Below are 20,826 nucleotides of genomic sequence, written 5' to 3'. Positions count from 1 at the left end.
CTAAATACTACAACTCCAGTTAGCCAAACAAATATTTTTCCTCAGTTCATATTTTCTTGATCTGATTATATATTTTATATATCTCATTTTTGTTGGTGGTTCTATTAATTTGGTTATACTATTATTTCTGTATATCCAAGGCATTTGTTTCAACGTACACACAAAGAAATATATATGTTTCACACAGACTCCCTTTTATCTTGTTTGTTTTTTTTAATGCTTTTTCCAATATTTTCTAAGTTATAATGTCTAAGAAGTGGGATATTTAGTTTTATGAGTGTCGCTGCGGAGGTAATGTAATTTTTTCTCTTCCTATATAAACAGGATTATTTTTTTCTCAAAGGTATATATCATACTGTCCTTTAAATGTATCTAGTTAAACATATACTTCGTACTTTCATCACTTTTATTTTATCCTCTTCTTTTTGTAATTAAATATTTAATATTGTATTGCACTCTCTTGGCCTTCCCCGTCGATCGTTTTGTTTGACTTGACAATATGTTTTGCTTATTGATTTAATTTTCTTCTGAATCCCCCACCCCAACGCTTCCATTACGTTGCAATATTCCATATTAAAAAAGGTTTCTAACAGTACTTTCAGTATGGCTTTTGTATTATTCGTCTTCTTATTTAATTGCCATAGGTTTTGACCCAATCTTGCCCAGCTTCACTTGGTAACAGGTAAATTGTAGCTAAATTAACGATCAAATAATTCAGTTTTCTTGTATATTTTTTTCAGATTTGACTGCATTATACCAGTCTGTATTTTAGGATGTCTGAAACGGCTGCGATCAGTATACGTACTGGTGAAAATAAAATTCAAACTTTCGCTTGTTATTATGGTGTGTTTTTTTAACAGCTAGCAAAACTGTATATGAATTGGACGGTGACGACTATATGTGAAACTATAGAAGTCAGCCAAGGCTAAAACTTTCATCAAACGTTTAAAAAATTCATTTATTTATCAGTAAATTGTTTAAAGATAGTATATATATCTTTCGGAAATGGTTCAGAGAGCTTCTCAGTTTACCATTATGGATATAAAATAAAGGTACGCTGTTTATCGATAGAGGGTATTTGCTTCTATCGAGTGAATAATGGATATATTTCATTTATTTCATTTTTTTTTGGATAGAATATATCCGTTATTCACTCAATACAAGCCGGTTTTACTTTATGTTCCGCTCGAACGTATTGGCTAGCAGAATGTATAATAAATTGAAGTAGATGCTCTCTTACTGGATAATGTCAGCTGATCACCATTTATTTTCTGCTGTTTTTGATATTTGTATAGAAAATAGTAGTAGTAACAGAGCCTGCTTTTTGGCAGATTGGACCGATGTGGCCCAACTGGGCCCCGCTTTTACAGGTACCCCGCGCGTTAGTAATTTTAAAAAAAAAATATCTATTGAGAGAAAGTAAGTTTAAATTGATGGAATAAATTTTAAGTTCGATATCTTATAAAACTTGTTTAAAAGTTTATTTCAAATTGCAGTGCTCACAGGAGGCCCCTCGCGTAAATCCAGGGGTCCCGCCAAAATAATCCAAATTCAGCCCAGCTTAGTAATAACATAGTTCTCTTTCATAACTCAACGTTGAATACAAATAATCAAAAAGAAAAATGAAAAGTAGGTTGCTGTATTCCAACCTCCTACACCTGCGTGATATGTTGACATGTTTACCGTTAAACTAAGAATACTACGAAAATACTCTTGGAACCCACGAAGAACCACTGACCCACATGAAGCTACTGGAAAGCTTTCTCGCATTCCCACTTAGGTCAAGTCGAGTCTCGAACCCATGCGAACGGAGGGTAGTGTCATTGATATAATAAAGATGAGCGCCTTAGAACACTCAGCCAACCGTGACCCCATTCATAATTGACCCCAGTGAATTATGAAAAATATTTTAAATGGAACATCCACTGATTTGCAGACTAGCAGAGAATAAAAATATGTATAATCATCTGAAATTCATGTACATAATGATTGCTATATACAGTAAAAAATATAAATAAAACAACAATATCTCCTACAAAATATATGCAAAATCGACCTATATCTAAATAACCACGCCAATCTTCAAGATTAAAACTTTATACAGTCCGAATTAAAACCACTACGCTATTCCGGTTTACGGCCAGTTATTCCAGTCCAGTTTAATAACTATACTAAAACAGTCGCCTGATTACGAGAAGTGATAACATAAGCCAATATTTTATGGATGCCGAAAGCAGAAATGCGATATTTAGACCCTCCAACTCATGCGATCACTTTATTTCCGTCTCGCTGGTAATCGTAATAGCGAAATAAGCTGTATATAATACTGTTAGATGACACACATAAATTATACCTGAGCGAGATATATGCTAAACCTTTGGGAGACACATGAACTATTTAGCGACCGGTCGCCCAAGGGTTGGTTTTATGCATGAGCGTACATCGTTTAACCTTTCGGTGACAGTAAATGGACGATAAAAAATGTATGTTTGTCATTTATTTTATTTTACCACTTTTACATGTATTTTCATATTCCTTTCAGTATACTATACATTATCCACTATAAAGGCAAAATAATAACTCACACATATTCAGTATACAACGATGTCGCCGAAAGGTTGCAAATTAGACACTGTCGCCTAAAGGTCGGATATTTGCATATATATATATATATATATATATATATATATATATATATATATATATTGGTCTTACCCAAACCAAGTGACATAGATTCTCCCGTCTTGTCGTTTTTATAAGAGACAGTCCGCACACCTGTGGAAATAAATGGCAGATGGAAGATAGTTGCATGATATTATTAGATTTATGTGTACTGGAACTAACAATTTTGTTAAGTTAATTTTGGCATCTATTATATGGTATATTGAAGAATGTGAATCATTTTTGAGAAGATATTCTAATTATTATTCGTCACTGTAAGTACTGTGTTAGACACTCCCATGTTACAATGTATAAGTCATATTAAGCTCAGAAAGGTATCTTTGATAGCTGTAAAATACAGCAACGTTGCCAATCTGTTGCAATAAAAGAAACTGGGAAGTTAAAAGTAATTTCTTTATTTGAGCAACCCACTCATAGTGATTTCAGTACGTACATATTCCGAATTTAGTGAACCTTCATGTACTGATTCACCTTAATTCTGTCCTCATTGACGCTAAGATAAGAACAAATACCATTAGAATAGCCACTACCGACAGATTGTTCATCAGTAAAATAGTATCACTGCCACGTGAAGTGATGACACAAGTAAAAGAGTGAAATATTCGGGAAAAGTGGTCAAACAAGAAACAAACAGCATAACTAGGTTCACTTTGGCTATAATGCGCATTTATTTGATTGTATTTATATATTTATATAAGTGCTTGTTACTTAAATACATTATAGATCAGTTTTCATATGCAACAATGGCAGAAGTCTTTATTGTATTTAAAATAGAGCATTTTACTAACATCTTAGACAGTGTTACGAAATACCTGATATGGCTTGCTTAGACCACCATAAATTCCAGTATTTGACGTGTTTCGCGCGCCATAGTATATTGTAAATATACTTTTTCTTTGCATGGCGTGACGCCTTCATTTATTGTGCGGCACGTGCGTAATACATATTAACGCGCACGACTATATATGTTACTTAGGGGTCTTGACTGACACAGCCATTAGAGGGAAGCTCTTTATGGGTTTGGCTGTCGGGGCGGGATCGCCATTATGTCTTACTTAGTTTGAGCCATCGAGTTGGGTGAGTTCGATTCTTTTTAATCAACTCTTTTTAATTAATGTTCAGTTTCGCAAAACACGTTCAATATTGGATTATACGTTTGCGTTGTTTTATCGTACTTGTAGTTTAATTCATCAAGAGTGTATGGCTTATGTAATTTGGGAGCGAGAGATGGCACGATTCGATCATTAACAGGGATATGAACAATTATGCAATACTCCTGTTTGTAGGTTATCTTGTCGCTATTATAACTAATATTGAAGACGCAATATGTATGTATTAGAGTTTTAGTTATCATATTTCTATTTTTTGGGTATACCATTCGTACGTAACAGTCGTACATAAGGAATATTTCAGGTGTTAGTATTAATCTATTTGAAATGTTCATATATTTTAATCTAGATACACAAAAAGCAGACTATTTGGAAAGTTGTTTCTTTTCATATTCAACTAACTAGGTGTGGACAACTAGGTGAATAACTAGGCGTGGATTACTACTTGTGGATAACTAGGTACCAGTGTGTAGGTGCAGATAACTGTGCGGACTGACTATGTGTAGCTAGAGGCCGCGGCAATAGTGATGAAAGACCGCCAGGAAAGTGCCAACGTAGATGTGCATGACCAGTCTGGATAGTTGAAGTGACCGAGCCGGGAAGCGGGTCGAAGGTCATATTGTGTGACTAAAAGAAATGTCATTATAGTGTTTGACTATAACAAGGTCATAATGTTTGACTAGGAGAATTTCATTATAGTGGTTGACTATAAGAATGCCATTAGCGTTTAATTATCTGAGATAACTTTATTATTATTGAACATTTCAAATAATTATGTCATGTTACTTCATCATTAGTGAGAGATAATAATAGATATTTGTATTGTCACTTGTATATGTTTGTTATTTCGTAAATACATATTCAGTCTCAAAGGGTGTTAGCTCGATTACGTTACAGACAGTGGCAAACATCAAACTGACGTGCATAAACATTCTTAATGTAAGTGTATCGTGTTAAGTTTATGCACTACGGTGTATATATAGACCCTCGACAAATCTAATTTCCATAGTCTGGCAACTGCACATGGAGGGTGCAAATAAGGGTTTCAATTTTGACAGGATATACTTTCTGATCCGAACAAGGTTCGTCAGTTACAAGTGCACTAATAGCAATATTTTCTAAAGCTGAGTCATTGCCTAGTAATAAGAGAATACATTATACGGGTAGAAAAGTTAGTTCCAACCGTCAGGGACCAGAAACTAACTCTTATGTCAACTTCACGCAATGAAGAGGAGCACCGCACTCTAGTCCTTAAATTAAAACAATTTCAGGAGAAGACTCCTCATGCAGAGCCAGAGTACCTGATAATAAAATACTCCTTGAAACTCATATGCCCCTTATTTTTTTAATAGTGACTGGTTTGGCAGAATCGCCAATAAATCATATAGAACCTAGTGACATGAACGTTCATAAACCTCCAAAAGAGAATAGATTGCGATGGTTGATCTCAGGAAATGTGTTTCTTTCAATACAGGCATGTGTCCTCGACATTATTGGAATACAAGCATTTGACATAGCTGTTCTTCTATCTCCTTTCCCTTTCTCATAATCTGTATTTGTCCTTTTTTCTCCTCTCTCTCTCTCTCTCTCTCTAAACCTGAAGTTTTACTAATCCTAATTCCATCTCTTCCTTTAAGTTTAAGTCGTTTAATTTCCTGTAAGAATCATACAGGTTCTCTAAATAAGTCAAAGCACTTTTATCCAAAAGAGCATTCCAACTAAATATTTAATTAAAATAATTTGTATATCGTGTTTTGTTAATGACGACTTCATCTAATCCAGGGTGTGTTTTCTGAAAGTTCGAGCAAAGCATGATCTTTCATAGATTTTAACCACTTCTGATTAGGATCTGATGCGCAGTTCCTAAGGATAGATGCCAAAGTGAATGTTTGTTGGTTTCACTAAAACATACTTCCTCAAAAATGTATGCCCAAAACAAACCAAAAAAATCTGAGACCAAATTAATATGAATTTCAAGGGTAACTTTATTATCTGAAATAGGTTTTAAAGAAATTTAGATCCATCTCGGACGATCCTTAATTTATATGAAGCCTCTCTGAATTTAAAATGTGAAACAAAGAAAGTGAAACCAAAAAAATCAAATAAAATTCAACAAGCAATTTATATCTAGAAACATGAAATGAAAACTCAAAAGGCACATTTAATATTGTGAATCAAATTCTTTAAATAATTAGAAAATGTAGTAATGACAAGTCCTTACATATAGAATATTCCTAATAAACTACTGTCTCCTTGAATGTGATGATGTGTAAATATTATATAATGTCGTGATGTGCAAGCAATACAACATATGAGTACTATTATAATGCAATGAATATTTTGAAAAATTCCTTTCTGAATTTGCTGTTTTATACAACTCTAATGAATTTGTACTGACTGATTATAGGGCAGCACTTGTCAACGCGTCACAAAACTCTGAATAAATAAAGATACGTATCGTGAGAGAATGTTTAAGAAATTGTGCCGTCTTAATAGAATTTTACTAGAGTGGACATTACTTTTCACTCATAATTATAAAGCAAATGCTAGGTTTTCACTCATAATTATAAAGCAAATGCTAGTTTATCTGTTTACAAGATTAACTCTGACCAAAAATTAATTTAACCATTATGTTTACACGTATAAACCAAATGCTATGTAAACAGCTTAGATTTCGGGTCAATGGATAAACTTGTAAACATACACAACCTTCAGGTCTGAGCAAATATTAAAGTCATGCAACATTTATAATTTCATAAATTATTTACAACATTACGTTATACAGTATGTATATAATGGCGTATAGACCGAATATATGACGATACCTGTCAATTGTTCACATTTAGGCCACCCCTGGAATATGTCAAACAAATGTAGAATGAGAAGTTAACACATCAAACTAACTTTTAATTCGCAGCTTCTGTCAACCCTAGGGTGTATTCAATCAGAAACATATTTTATAGATTGCAGCCTCTATTTCTGCAAGTAAGTTTGGGTGGACATAATTTATTATTCTCGTTTCGGGTAATGGTATAGTCTTTAAAATGTATTTCATGGAAGTAACCTATAGGATGGAAAACTGAAAAATTACATGTCAATACAATGTCATAACACACTTATAGGTACACAAACAAACATTAATCCACGCACACATACTCACTCTGCCGTTATGGAACACCTACACACACACACACACACTTAGATATTTGCTATTGTACTTGACAGTATAGTCTTGCTCTGCTCACTTTCGGTGTATTTTTTAAATCGCGCACATGACATGCGATTATTTCCAAATGCAATATGCTTGGATGCTGATCTAAATAGGGATCAAGACAACATTGAGCAATTGTGTTTAAAGTATCAATTGTTTAATAGCATGCATTCAGTTATTTCCCGTGTTTGTGCGTAGGTGATTAGGTATGCACGTGATGACGAATATTTATCATTTTCCTTATAGCTTACTCTTTTAATCTTTCTTGAAAATGCAACACGTGAGGTTCACCTATGACAATATAGAAAACTTGTGTGGTGCATTAAGTTTTTAATTTACTTTGTTTCTAACACAACTATTCGAAGAAGACATTGACAGTCAACATTTCTTACGTAAATCATGCGGTTGTTTAGATTGGCAGACAAACACAACACAGTATTGACAAAGACAGGATACACAGGCGAAAATAGGAACAGATAAAACGAATATACAGATAAGTAAGTGATGAATTAATATTTTGAGGAACTATTAGACAGACAAACGTAAAACCTAGATAAGGACGTCCTTACAGATCGAAGAACATATAAACAGACGGATCAATACTCATATAAACATATACATATAGAGAGAAGAACAATGTACAAATGCTTATAGGAGCAAATAGCCTTTGGGACAGATATTGAAGTTCTGCAATGAATAAATTAGTGGAAGCATAAGAGTAGTTTACATTCCTTATATAACATTCCTCTCGACAAGTGAGAGATCAACTATGTCGTTACCGATGCATTTCTTTCCTTTTCCTTTTTTTGTCAACAGTAATCAGTGCAAGCTGAAAATAATTTGTCGTACTACATCATTCATCATTTTGTCCAATTGGTCATACTATCAAACGTAAAGGCGATTTGCAAATATATCTAGCGAAAATAGATTCAGAAGAGTGAGCTGACAATTAGCGTTCATGTATAATGGATTATGGTTTCTCTCTTTATGTCTGTATCTGTCTCTCTGCCCGTCTGTCCGTCTGTCTCTCTCTCTCTTTCTCATATGTTGGCCATTGAATTCATATAATATATTACCCGTCAGAAAACCTTAATTCACCACATACTCAAAACAAAGACACAGTATAACAATAGTTACAAAACAGAACTCCACTAAACATGACAGCCAAATCGCCTCTAAGCAATATACATATCAGATTAAATACAATTACAAATTATTCATGCAGATTTTATTGCGGATATAAATAGGAAGAGTCGAGATAATTTCTAATATTTTCAACATCCATGTCAAAACAGGTTAAAACGGTAATATACAAAATATTCTGAATTTTCTTGCAAAAAGAATGAATTCAATATCAATTGAGGTTTACTCAAGCTTACCCGTTTGTAGAGATTTAACTTATGGATCCAGTCACTACATTTTTATGTTAATAGTTTAGGATACATTTTACTTATATATTCTTCTCTTATTTCAGAAAATATTTATATAAAAATACTGAAAGTCATAGACTCTTTATGTTAGGTACATTATTCTTCTTTTATATTTTTCAGATATACATATAAATTGTTCCTACTTCAATTATAAACTTCTTATACATCGTTGTACGAAACTGTATTAAAATTATTATATACATTTGTAGCAACACAATGAAAAAGTATCAAAATGATCTCAAAGTTTTGAAACCCACATTTCACAAAGTGCTTCACACTGAATTTAATTTATTATTATTTATTTAATATAATTTATAAATCCATTTCCATTTCGATGTACAGTTTATACAGTAGCCGTAAATGACAATATTACCAATTTATGTTTATACATTTTTCGTTGGGCATTGGATTTTTGATCAGATCCCAAAACTAGTTTATACTTTTTATAGTTTATATTTGGCCATTATGATGTGCTATTACTGTTGCTACTACTACATACAAGAATAATTCTACGTATGTACTACTACAGCTACAATTCCTGCTATATATTGCCTATTCAGAGCGCCATAATATTTTCTTCAAATCCATGTATCGGACTTAATTTGATTCAATTGAATGTCCAAGACACTGGGTTACTGCTGCAATTATTTCTTTCGTACAACAGTAATATTATCATAGATTCATGACAATTAGAGACTGTTATTCTTACCTGATGATCTAAGTTGCATCACTGTCTTTTCATTTCTCAGACAAGAAATCGCACTATCGCTACAAAAAAGATCCAAAGAAGATTTAGTTGTAATATCATTTTATTTTCTATAAAATGGACTTCAAATTATTTACACGCAAAATATTTATATTTCAGATTGCTTGAGTCATATTTGATGAATCCTGAAATGTCTTTTGACGGAGAAAACATTTTTCGTGTGTGATGTGCAACAGTTTGTTATGCTACAATGATTTTATGAGCACCACGTTAATAACTTTGCAGTAAGACGTTGCTGCAAATGATTCATCCTCATAATAATACCACGAAGAGATTCACTTTTTATTCTGTAAGAATTGGGCACTTGATATAGCTATCAAAAGACACTTGACATCGTGTTTCAAAATTTGATCAATTGTACGTCATCAATTGCAAAAAATGTATCACTGATAAAATATTTCAAGCATTTTAGCAATTGAAATGAACATAATTGAAGCTGTTACATGTTCGGGTTAATTTACGTATACACACATCTGAAGCATGATGTTGGTGTTAACATGCCGAATGAAATATTATTATCCAAAGGTAAAAGTGCACATATAAATAATGTATATAAAATCAGATGTATTCTTTGCATGTTATAATGATTATTGTCATTAAAGTATATAGACCTATCATGCTGATCATTATCCATGAAGTTGCTGTTTAACTGCTGGTAATTTAGTTCCTATTCAGAGTCTCATTAAGCAAAAGCCTTAATATATTCAACCCATTAGTCATATTTTTATACAGCATTCCCACCCCACGAACACACCATTAACATAAGTTAATCAACATTAGCTTAGACTATTTATTATTATACAGGTAATTGCAAGATGTCTAGCTTTCAGCATCTGCGGTTGAATGGATCAAACATTAATTGAAATTATGCATGCTATTTTATATTATTCTCATTTAAATTACAGTTAGATGCAAATATTGGTCTTACCTTCCCCAACTCATGATTGCAGCAATTTACTTTATTTGCGATCTGTACAAACCAAAATAAACAAGATTTCATCAGTATGTAGCTGTACATTCCATGATTTGAAGCTTCGATTTATTTACTTTCTTTCTGTTTGAAACGACAGGTATCATATTTGATAACACTTGAAACTGTATTTGAAAATGTAAAACATTTTGCAACTGTGCTTTAGGTAGGTTGCTAGATATTTCTGACATAGACAAATACAATCTCAAATTAAATTTACATACACAAAGGTAGATTTTAATTCAATACAACATCTGTTTGTATGTTTCTTCGTCAAGGAAAAAGAATTGGTAAACCGAGTGGATAAATGGCAGACCCTTGCTGATAATCTATTCGATAAGTATATGTCCGCATTATAGATCAGGATTTAATCATAAACTCTATTAACTTAACAGTATTAAGCAACGAAGAGAACCAAGTTTTTGTACGATTCTAAACTTAATATGGACTTTAGAAGAAAAATACATTTTCCATATTTGCTTTGTGTATCGATTCATTGCTTCCATTACTATTTATATGTAACGTGAAGCCCTAATCATTTTGAATGGTTGATGCATTTCATTCGCTGTATTGTGACCAATAATTCATCGGTGAAATATATCGATCTTTGAACAAGAAACAGGAATATCCACGAGACTGAATTATCTTCTATAAATTGAGATAGAAAGCATGGTGCAGATAATGTTATGTATATCTATATTTTTGTTAATTTGACTCCTGACTGTAAATTATATTTAGGTTGTGCCTATGTGACTAAGGTCTGCTTTAGGTTACTAAAGAATATAACATTACAAAGGCTATATAAGTAGATGCCTACATATGTATTAACAATTACTAATAATAGAATTAATATTCAGCATGTTATGTTTATGGCTGCTTATTTTATTTAAGTATAATATCTGAAGTAGCAAAATGGATTGTAGGATAGTGAATACATTTTGCGTCTCATTCTAGTTTTTAGTATTCTACCCAATTATTATTTTTAATTTGTATGCTCACTGAAAGTTTTTCTTTCATATATCTCTTAGGTTTGATCTAAACTTGATAAATCCACGACGAGAAAGAGCATAAATGAGAATTGCCTTATAACAAAATATATCAATATTTAATAACCAATTATCCTGAAACCAGCTATTTCATCAACATTTGTTTCGAAATGCTGAAATTAATGTTTTTGTAATTCTATGCTGCTATTGTAAAGACCAATTCAAAATTAATTATCCTTAACTTTAATATGGGAGGGATATACATCATATTAGTCACGATTAACATTCACTACTACATTGCAATACTTAAATAATCCGATGCATTCGCTCATTTGAACATTTAAGCCTTCACCCAAGAATTACATTATGCGATGCATTCGCTCATTTAAACAATTAAGCTTTCACCATCGAATACGGATTAACTATGGATCGGATATCCTAAACGAAGTGCTGATGAAGTCCTTTGCATGAAGACGAAAGCTTCATGCTAGAATTCTACATATTCTTTGTGTATGTAATTAAACAGATAAAAATATCGCAAAGTATGATGTCGCAAGGTGTTTACTATTTATAATGTACTAACGCTTCTAATATGTATATAAGTTATCATAAATAATACATATTATATACATATATATAATAATGATATGGCTGACAATGGTCAGACGATTCACGATGTTACGTCCAGCAGGTCAGTATATTTATAGTGATCGCTTTTAGCTTCTAAAATCCACAATATGCAGAGCCTTGAATCACAGGTTCAATTGCAGAGACCATCCCGCAAACAATCAATCCGAACCCACTCGATTTATCTGTCTGTAAAGGGAGTTCGTAAATGAGGATTCATGAAAATAAAATAAAGCAATATAACTTAGTGTATCAAGATGATAAACAATGATATTTATGTTAACCACAGTCCTCGAGAAAACATAGTGCTCATATGAATCATGAATCTGATGTATGTACCAAGTATATGAAAGATATCTTGAAGAATTATACAAGTATTTTCTAGAAATAAAATGCGGCAATTTTTCAAATAAAGAAAGTTAAACTTAAAACTCTTACCAACAAAAGGTATACAAAAACTGGTACTCGGTTATGTTTCAACAATTAATAATAAAAACAATAATACAACCGTTGACTTAGTAGAACGTTTTATATTTAGATGTTTTAAGTTCTTTACAATAATTGTTAACACATAAGAGCATATTCAAGGACAATATTACAAATATAAACACAATGCAATTACAAATAAAAACATGCTGACAATAATTGAATGAAGAAAACATTATTGCATTTTAAATTTTTTAAAGTCTGATCTTGCAACCGAAATGGGCGTATTGTAAGGGCACAGTTGATTGAAATCAAGGCGTCATTGCAACGTACAATGGGCAATTCGTTGCACGTAGCTGGCCACAGCTACGCAAAAGAACTTTGTCCGCATGACTTTGATTTAATATTGGGAATTATGGGAATAAAAGTGTTGGAAGAGGAGCGAAAGTGTTTAGATAGGATGCAAACATGTATCAATAGGCATTTTGGACTGGAACGTGTCAACGAAAATGTTGTCGAGAGAGTAGATGTTAGATTTCATTCTGCATTGCATGCATAGCCTGTAGAAGGAACATTGTAGGGGATGTGTGCTCAGTTCTTGTTATTCCAAGGATAATCCGAGCAATAGCTTTAAATTTCATTTAAGATTTTCTAGCTGATAACCAGATGAATTGTAATAGTCTAGTCTTCAAAGTATTAAGGAACACACACGTGCTTTAATGGCATCCACTGAAAGAAAATTGCAAATGGAGTCGATTTGATCCAGTGTAAGAAACGCAGCTTTAAAAATATTCATGAAATGTTGTGTAGTGAGTGAGTGTTGTCTAGAGTAATACATGGGTCTCGCACTGACTATACGAATTAAATGGTAATACTGATATATGTAAGGGATATGAATGAGAAAGTCTTTGGTTGGTGATCAAAAGGGCTTCGGTTTTAACATCGTGTATCCCGAGCTTATTAAGTGTCATTCATGACTATACATTAGATATGCACCTCTCCATATCTTGTATTGTATAGCTGTGTGCCATCAGCGTAGAATTGGATACTTGGAAAGACACCGGATGATGATCTGTGATCATTAAGAGGGACCATATATATATATATATATATATATATATATATATATATATATATATATATATATATATATATAACGGCGTCAAGAACAAAACCCTATGAAACATCAAAACATAGATCAACTGGGTTGGAATGCATACAGTACCGTGGTGAGTGCGATATGTTATCGCAATTTGTCTCAGATCATTGACGCAAATGGGAAGATAGGAAGAGAGCAATAGTTCTTTAGATTGTAATGGTCATGCGTTGGTTTCTGCAACGGAGGCTTTACAATGCTAATATTGAAAAATAATTGAGATTTTCGGGACAAGAATTAATAACATGTTACTGAATTCAATATTGAATCTAAGCAATCATGCGGCAGTAAGGTCGTAGTCTGATCAGCCTCACATGACTTGTGGGCACGCTTCCTCATAATTATGTATCAGAGCTGTATGGTGAAGATGAGTCAATTGGATTTGTGCTTCCAAAATTATCTTTAATGGTTTATACTTCATCACGGACGAAATTAGCAAACAGTTCCGGAAGGATGATTTAAGAGACGGTCCTAGGAGGTGTATACATTTTATCCCTTATATTAGTTTGTTCGTAGTCTCGAAAAGCTCTTTGCCGCAGGAACTTTAGCTGATGTTAATACTGTAGTAGGCTGATTTAGCTGTATGAACTATGTTTGTGACATTCTTCTTGATGGCCTCGTACAGCAGTTTATGATAAAAGAATGCATCGCTCTACGGAATTCTATTTAGCAGTGCGAAACTGGTCCCTTACACTAATATACCATGGGTAACAGTGGAATTCATATTCAGTGCACGGTTGCTGGGGCATATTTGACAAGCAATGATCTCATTAATTATCAAGCTATTCTGCTATAGGAAGCAACACAATTATTAAGTTTTCTTTGATGGCAATAGTAAGCAGAATTAATATGTTTAATTCAAATAATCCTATCATGATTACAATTAGACGCAACTTTTTTTCTAACTTGTGCGAAGCCGTATATGTTGCTGCAATATACTTTTTAAAACCTTCCTGGTGTCATGAACAAGATGAACAAATCAAAATGAGAAACAGAGATTGCTTCATTATGAAACTGTACATTCTATGCATTGAAATCTAGATTTATGAACACTTCTGTTGGAAAAGATTGTTGCTCATTTGATAAAACTTGAAAGTATGTTTGAAAATAATGAAATGTTTTTAAATTGTATCTCGTAGCAGGTCTTTACGTATGTTAATGCTATATTCATACAATCTCATATCACATGTATTTGCAGAAAGGTAAATCTAAAATAAATACATATGTTCGCTTGTTCCTTCTACGAGCAAATGTATTGATAAACTGTGAAGGAAAACAAATATAATCCTTGTTTCCAGACACTCGCTGATAACTTCTTACATTTGAAAATGTCTGCATTATAGATCTTCATTTAACGATAAACTAAGCGACGATTAGGAGCATGTTTAATTCGCTATGAAATTAGAGAATAATATGGACTTTACATGAAATATATATTTCAATATTTAGTTCAGGATCGATCCATTGTAACTGTTTTGTTTGTGGAGGGGGGGTCATTTAGCTATGTTCGTTGTGAAAGATTGATGCATGTCATATGCCCATATGCAACAGTTCATTAGTGAATATATCTGGTCTTTTATCAGGAAACATAAACGTATATGATGAGGATAGATTTTATATAAATGTATGTGCACAACGATCCATACGCATGGTTACGGTTCAGGTGGGGCGTCTGAAATGCACATCCATTGTTCTTTACCAGCATATATTACTCCTATGTCATACGGTAATTTTCTGTTCTGATATACATGAAACCAGAAGAAAGGTCTGTTCAATAAATTTCTATCTCCCATAAAATAATAGTTCAAAAGCAAAATGAATACTGAATAATATACGTCACAAACAATTAAAAAATTAAATGTTACACGGAAAAGAATGATGCATATATCTTACATAGATATAAACATGTTTACCAGATATACCATACTATTTATATAATGTAAGGTGCTTGTAACGATCATAATCCATGTACCCTATGGCAAAATTTGTTTTGTATTTATTTCAGTCATAATAATTGATAACGATGTAGATATAATAAATTTCCCAACGTTTCGAGCTAAACGGGTTCTTATCCAAAAAGAAGGATGCAATTCACGCTCACACAAACACTGAACTCAAAAGCTATGACGAATTCTGACTCTAATATGCTTCATTGACGGGAAAAAAACGAAATAAAAGATACTAGGAGAGAGAAAGATGTACACGTTACGAAACGGTTTAAAACAGGTACCTACATATCTATGTTACAAGGCCATCAGTCTAGCAAGGCTATGCAAATAAAAGTTGCAAACAAATGTATAAAATGAGTATCACACAGAGGACCAAAGTGATGATCTAATTCCATTCTGGGAACAAAGGACTCGTACCTTGCGCGACCAAATATTGACGTCATCATCAATATGTGCAATGTCAATTGTATCGGGTAAGAACCGGATTTGTGAACAGGAAATGAGAATGCGATATTTTAGTTGACTATGAATGTCATGCTATCTTAAATAGCTGAGGAATGTTTTATGAGTCGTTACCCAATCCGGTCAAATAACTGTAGCACGTTATGGATCAATTTAAGTGAAGCAAGTGTGTTTTACAAATGTGTTTCCTACTGGTGGGATAGAGAAACAAATCTCCCTAGGGATTTTGCTGGTGCAGAACGTGTTCAATTGATGAAACGGATGTTCTATTCCTTGTTACTTCAATGTTAAGATAATGTTGATGAACAAAACAATAGCATAAAAACAACTGCAGCATCAGTGCCAAGAGTTTCATTTACCAAATGTAGGTGAAACGTATTGGATTTCATACTTTACTCGATGTACCTTATAGTGTAGAATATTTAGAGGTTGCATAAATAAGTCAATTCATACACACAATGCATCAGTCTCGTCATCAAAGGTGTGGAAAATATTCAATGAACCTTTATTTAGGTGCTCACACATTTGTTCTTTATTAAAGTGTTGTAGACCGTGATGAACTTGGCGCGATTAGTATGGAATTAACACTGTTTTGACTTTAGGCTTTGTACTTTATACGAATATTGTCCACCGTATTTCTTCTTTTTCTTTTTCTTGCAACTTGTTTTCACTTAAATATGTTTGCTTAATGAAAAGGTGCTAAAGGATGATAGCGAACACATGTGTTCTAACAATAAAAAGCAGACATTTTACAGAATAGTAAACAGATACGAAAAATTAAAATAATAAATATTTTAAAACTAAAAAGCAAAACGTATTCAAACTGTGTACACTAATATAATGGAATACGTAACGGAAATACTATATTCCACATTAAATTAGAAAGGTGAACATGTAAGTCAATATGCATTAATGAATATCAAGCAACAGTTATCCAAGGTGAGAAAACAGCGGTTATATCGTGCCAATATATAAATAAACACGTTTGCATAAAACATTGTATCTCTCTCGTTCTCTCTCTCTCTCTTATTACCTTATTCTTAGTACGGCGAACCAAGTACAAGAGAATGTATTGTGAGGACGTTATCAAACAGTTCTGATAATGCTGTGTCGATTAATCTGTTATGAATGGACACTCCTGTCTAAAATAGGCCAACTGACGCCTTCGTGTTTCCAATTCGAAACTCTTCTAATAATACCCGTAAAAATTCCAAGTACGTTTCTATTTTGGTGCCATTGATTGGGAATTCTTCCGTCTAAAATTAATACAGCTGTGGAATCATTTAATTCCAATGCAAAAATTATTTCTTTTCTTCGTAGGGGTTAGAGATAGGGATATAAACAGTATACGCATATTGATCACCGTCTTTTTTCTTTCTTGTTTTCCATGAAACATGTTTTCAGTTAAATATATTTACATAATGTAAAGGTGACAAATCATCACAGCGAACACACTTGTTCTAACAATGAACAAAGCTGAAATTGTAAAGACTAGTGAACACATAAGCAAATTTGAAATAATAAATAGCTTAAAAATCAAATGCAAAACGTATTCAAACGATGTACACACATGTAATGGAATAATTAAGCAAAATACTATATGCCAAAACAAAAACGGTGAACAAGTAAGCCAATATGCAATAATAAATATTAAACAATGAGTATCGAAGGTGAGAAAAAAGCGTGTTATAACTTGCCAATATAGATGAACTAGTTTAAAGAGAAAATATTATCTCTCTCCTTCTCACTCCCTCTCTCTATCTGTTTTGACTTTAGGCTTAGTACTTTATACGAATATTGTCCACCGTATTTCTTCTTTTTCTTTTTCTTGCAACTTGTTTTCACTTAAATATGTTTGCTTAATGAAAAGGTGCTAAAGGATGATAGCGAACACATGTGTTCTAACAATAAAAAGCAGACATTTTACAGAATAGTAAACAGATACGAAAAATTAAAATAATAAATATTTTAAAACTAAAAAGCAAAACGTATTCAAACTGTGTACACTAATATAAAGGAATACGTAACGGAAATACTATATTCCACATTAAATTAGAAAGGTGAACATGTAAGCCAACATGCATTAATGAATATCAAGCAACAGTTATCAAAGGTGAGAAAAAAGCGGTCATATCTTGCCAATATATAAATAAACACGTTTGCATAAAACATAGTATCTCTCTCGTTCTCTCTCTCTCTCTCTTATTACCTTATTCTTATTACGGCGAACCAAGAACAAGAAAATGTATTGTGAGGATGTTATCAAACAGTTCTGATAATGCTGTGTCGATTAATCTATTATGAATGAACACTCCTGTCTGAAATAGGCCAACTGACGCCTTCGTGTTTCCAATTCGAAACTCTTCTAATAATACCCGTAAAAATTCCAAGTACGTTTCTATTTTGGTGCCATTGATTGGGAATTCTTCCGTCTAAAATTAGTACAGCTGTGGAATTATTTAATTCCAATGCAAAAATTATTCCTTTTTTCGTAGGGGTTAGAGATAGGGATATAAACAGTGTACGCATATTGATCACCGTCTTTTTTCTTTCTTGTTTTCCATGAAACATGTTTTCAGTTAAATATATTTGCATAATGTAAAGGTGACAAATCATCACAGCGAACACACTTGTTCTAACAATGAACAAAGCTGAAATTGTAAAGACTAGTGAACACATAAGCAAATTTGAAATAATAAATAGCTTAAAAATCAAATGCAAAACGTATTCAAACGATGTACACACATGTAATGGAATAATTAAGCAAAATACTATATGCCAAAACAAATTTGTACAGTGAACAACTAAGCCAATATGCGATAATTAATGGCAAATAACATCATTAAAGACGAGGAAAAAAAGCGATTATAACTGGCCAACATATAAACACTCATTTAAAGGAAACATATATTCTCTCTCTCTCTCTCTCTTTACTCACCGTAGGATTATTACCCCAAATCATGTACAGGAACAATATTTTGTGAGGATTTTCTCAAACGCAACTGGTAATGCAAGGGCGATACAACTCATATGAATTTATAATTTTGTCTGAAATAGACCCACTACTGCTTCCGTGTTGCCAATAACAGGTTCTTCTAATAATATCCTTACCATTTCTAAGAACATTTCTATTTTGGTAACACTGAACGGGAAGGTTTCCGTAACAAAAATTAGTTCAGCTGTTAAATTATTTAATTCCAATGCAAACATAATTTCTTCATTTCGTAGTGGTTAGAGTTAGGGATCACTAATTTATACGAATTTTTTTACCTTATATCTTGTTTTTTTTTTTGTTTTTTTTTTTCATGAAACGTGTTTGCAGTCAAATAAATGTACATAATGAAAAGGGGCCAAAACATCACAACAAACACACGTGTTCTGACAATGAACAAAGCAGAAATTTTAAAGAATATTAACAGATACACAAAATTAAAATAACAAACATATTATAAAAATAAAATGCAGAACGTATTCAAATGGTGTACACAAAATAATGGAATAATTAACTAAAATACTATATGCCAAAACATATTAGAACAGTGAACAATTAAGCCAATATGCAATAATGAATGTCAAAGATCTCGTAACGAGGGTGAAAAACAATAACGGTAATATATGGCCAACATTCAATGCCGGATTACCTAATAGGAAGAGTAGGCACCGGTCTATGGGCCCCGCGTCTTTTAGGGACCTTCTAGAGGCTCTGCGACAATGGATCAAAATAATATTGATAAATCGTGTTAAGAGATAATGTGCGAGGGGAACCCCAAGATTTCAAATGTCTAAAGGCCTACACAGGGTTTAATTCGTCGCTGCCAGCATGTATACACTCGTTTAAAGGAAATATATTCTCTCCTTCTCTCTCGCTGTATTCACCTTAGGCGTAGCACCCCCAATCAAGTACATGCACAATGTCTTTGGATGATTTTCGCAGACAAATCTGATAATGCTATGATGATAAATTTTATTTAAATGAACAATCTCGAATGACATAGGCCAACTGCTGCTTACTTGTTTCCAATAAGAGACTCTTCTAATAATACCCTGAAAATTCCAAGTATTGTTATATTTTGGTGTCATTGATCGTGTAGTTTTCTGTCTAAATATTAGTACAGCTGTATAATTATTTAACTCCACTGCATAAGTTATTTCTTTTTTTTCACACGGGTTAGAATTAGGGATATCTATTGTATACGAATAACGCTTTTTTTTTACAACTTGTTTTCAGTTAAATACGTTTACATAATGAAAACGTGCTCAAGAATGATAGCGAGCACATATGTTCTAACAATAAAAAAGCAGAAATTTTAAATGATAGTAAACATATACGCAAAATTAAAATAATAAATAATTTAACAATAAAAAGCAAAACGTATTCAAAAGGTGCACATACATATGTTTCTGATAGACATAATGATAATGTACATAATAATGTGTCATTCATTTTAATCAGCTACATATTTGGTTATACAGAAAAAACCTATGTAGCAATAAATATATAAGTTATTTCCATTTTTTAGTTCCGTATCTTTTATTTGCTAAAAGCTGGGACAGTAAATTAAAATATGATTCCAAATGAATTCTTTTGATCAGATTTTTTAGGTTTCCTGATTGGACCTTTCAGGGCTGTTACATGTCTGAATCGGTACGGTTTCATCATATCTAATGATATTATCATTCGATTTCAGATTCAATCAAGCCTGCATAGGTCCAGACAATTGGTACAAGTTTTCTTAATATGTACAGAGGTGCTCTTAGCAATGGAACGGGAAATGATTATAATATAATGGTCATGGTCGCAAGACATCATGGGGAGGGAGAAACAATGCTTATTAAACGTCTTTGGGGAAAGATGTAAAGATTTATGACGGGAATATCACTGAAGGGATAGACGTTCATATAGAGCGCTGTAAAGTTACCATGGCAACTAGAGAGTGGATACCCCAAGATAAAATTATGTATTCTTTTATCTTGTGTAGAAAACAAACATGCACACACCATTCATCTGAGAATACATATTCAGCCTCTGTGTATGTCTGTAAAGTGCAATAT

General features: G+C 32.8%; 1 protein-coding gene across 5 annotated transcripts in view; it reads right to left on the bottom strand.

The window, feature by feature from the left end:
* The window catches only part of LOC149786987 (uncharacterized), a 46,013-nt gene extending 26,545 nt beyond the window's left edge, over positions 1-19,468 (bottom strand). The window contains exons 1-5 of one of the 5 annotated variants that reach the window (XM_089977541.1): positions 16,808-16,921; positions 11,811-11,970; positions 10,127-10,168; positions 9,142-9,200; positions 2,716-2,775 (exon numbers count right to left, since the gene is read on the bottom strand). In XM_089977541.1, coding sequence (XP_089833667.1) covers positions 2,716-2,775; positions 9,142-9,200; positions 10,127-10,140 — 133 coding nt within the window. In that variant the 5' untranslated portion in view covers positions 10,141-10,168; positions 11,811-11,970; positions 16,808-16,921. Of the gene's footprint in view, positions 1-2,715; positions 2,776-9,141; positions 9,201-10,126; positions 10,169-11,810; positions 11,971-16,807; positions 16,935-17,983; positions 18,075-18,712; positions 18,835-19,415 lie in introns of those variants that run through there. The other 4 variants (XM_089977544.1, XM_089977540.1, XM_089977542.1 and 1 more) reach the window with 4 other exon arrangements.
* Between the last annotated feature and the right edge of the window lie 1,358 nt (positions 19,469-20,826).

The sequence above is a fragment of the Sinohyriopsis cumingii genome, chromosome 12 (genome assembly GCF_028554795.1).
Source record: "Sinohyriopsis cumingii isolate HCF-2022 chromosome 12, ASM2855479v2, whole genome shotgun sequence".
Lineage (NCBI taxonomy): Eukaryota > Metazoa > Mollusca > Bivalvia > Unionida > Unionidae > Sinohyriopsis > Sinohyriopsis cumingii.
Note: the sequence above shows the minus strand (reverse complement) of the source record. Positions and strands in the feature narration are given on the sequence as shown.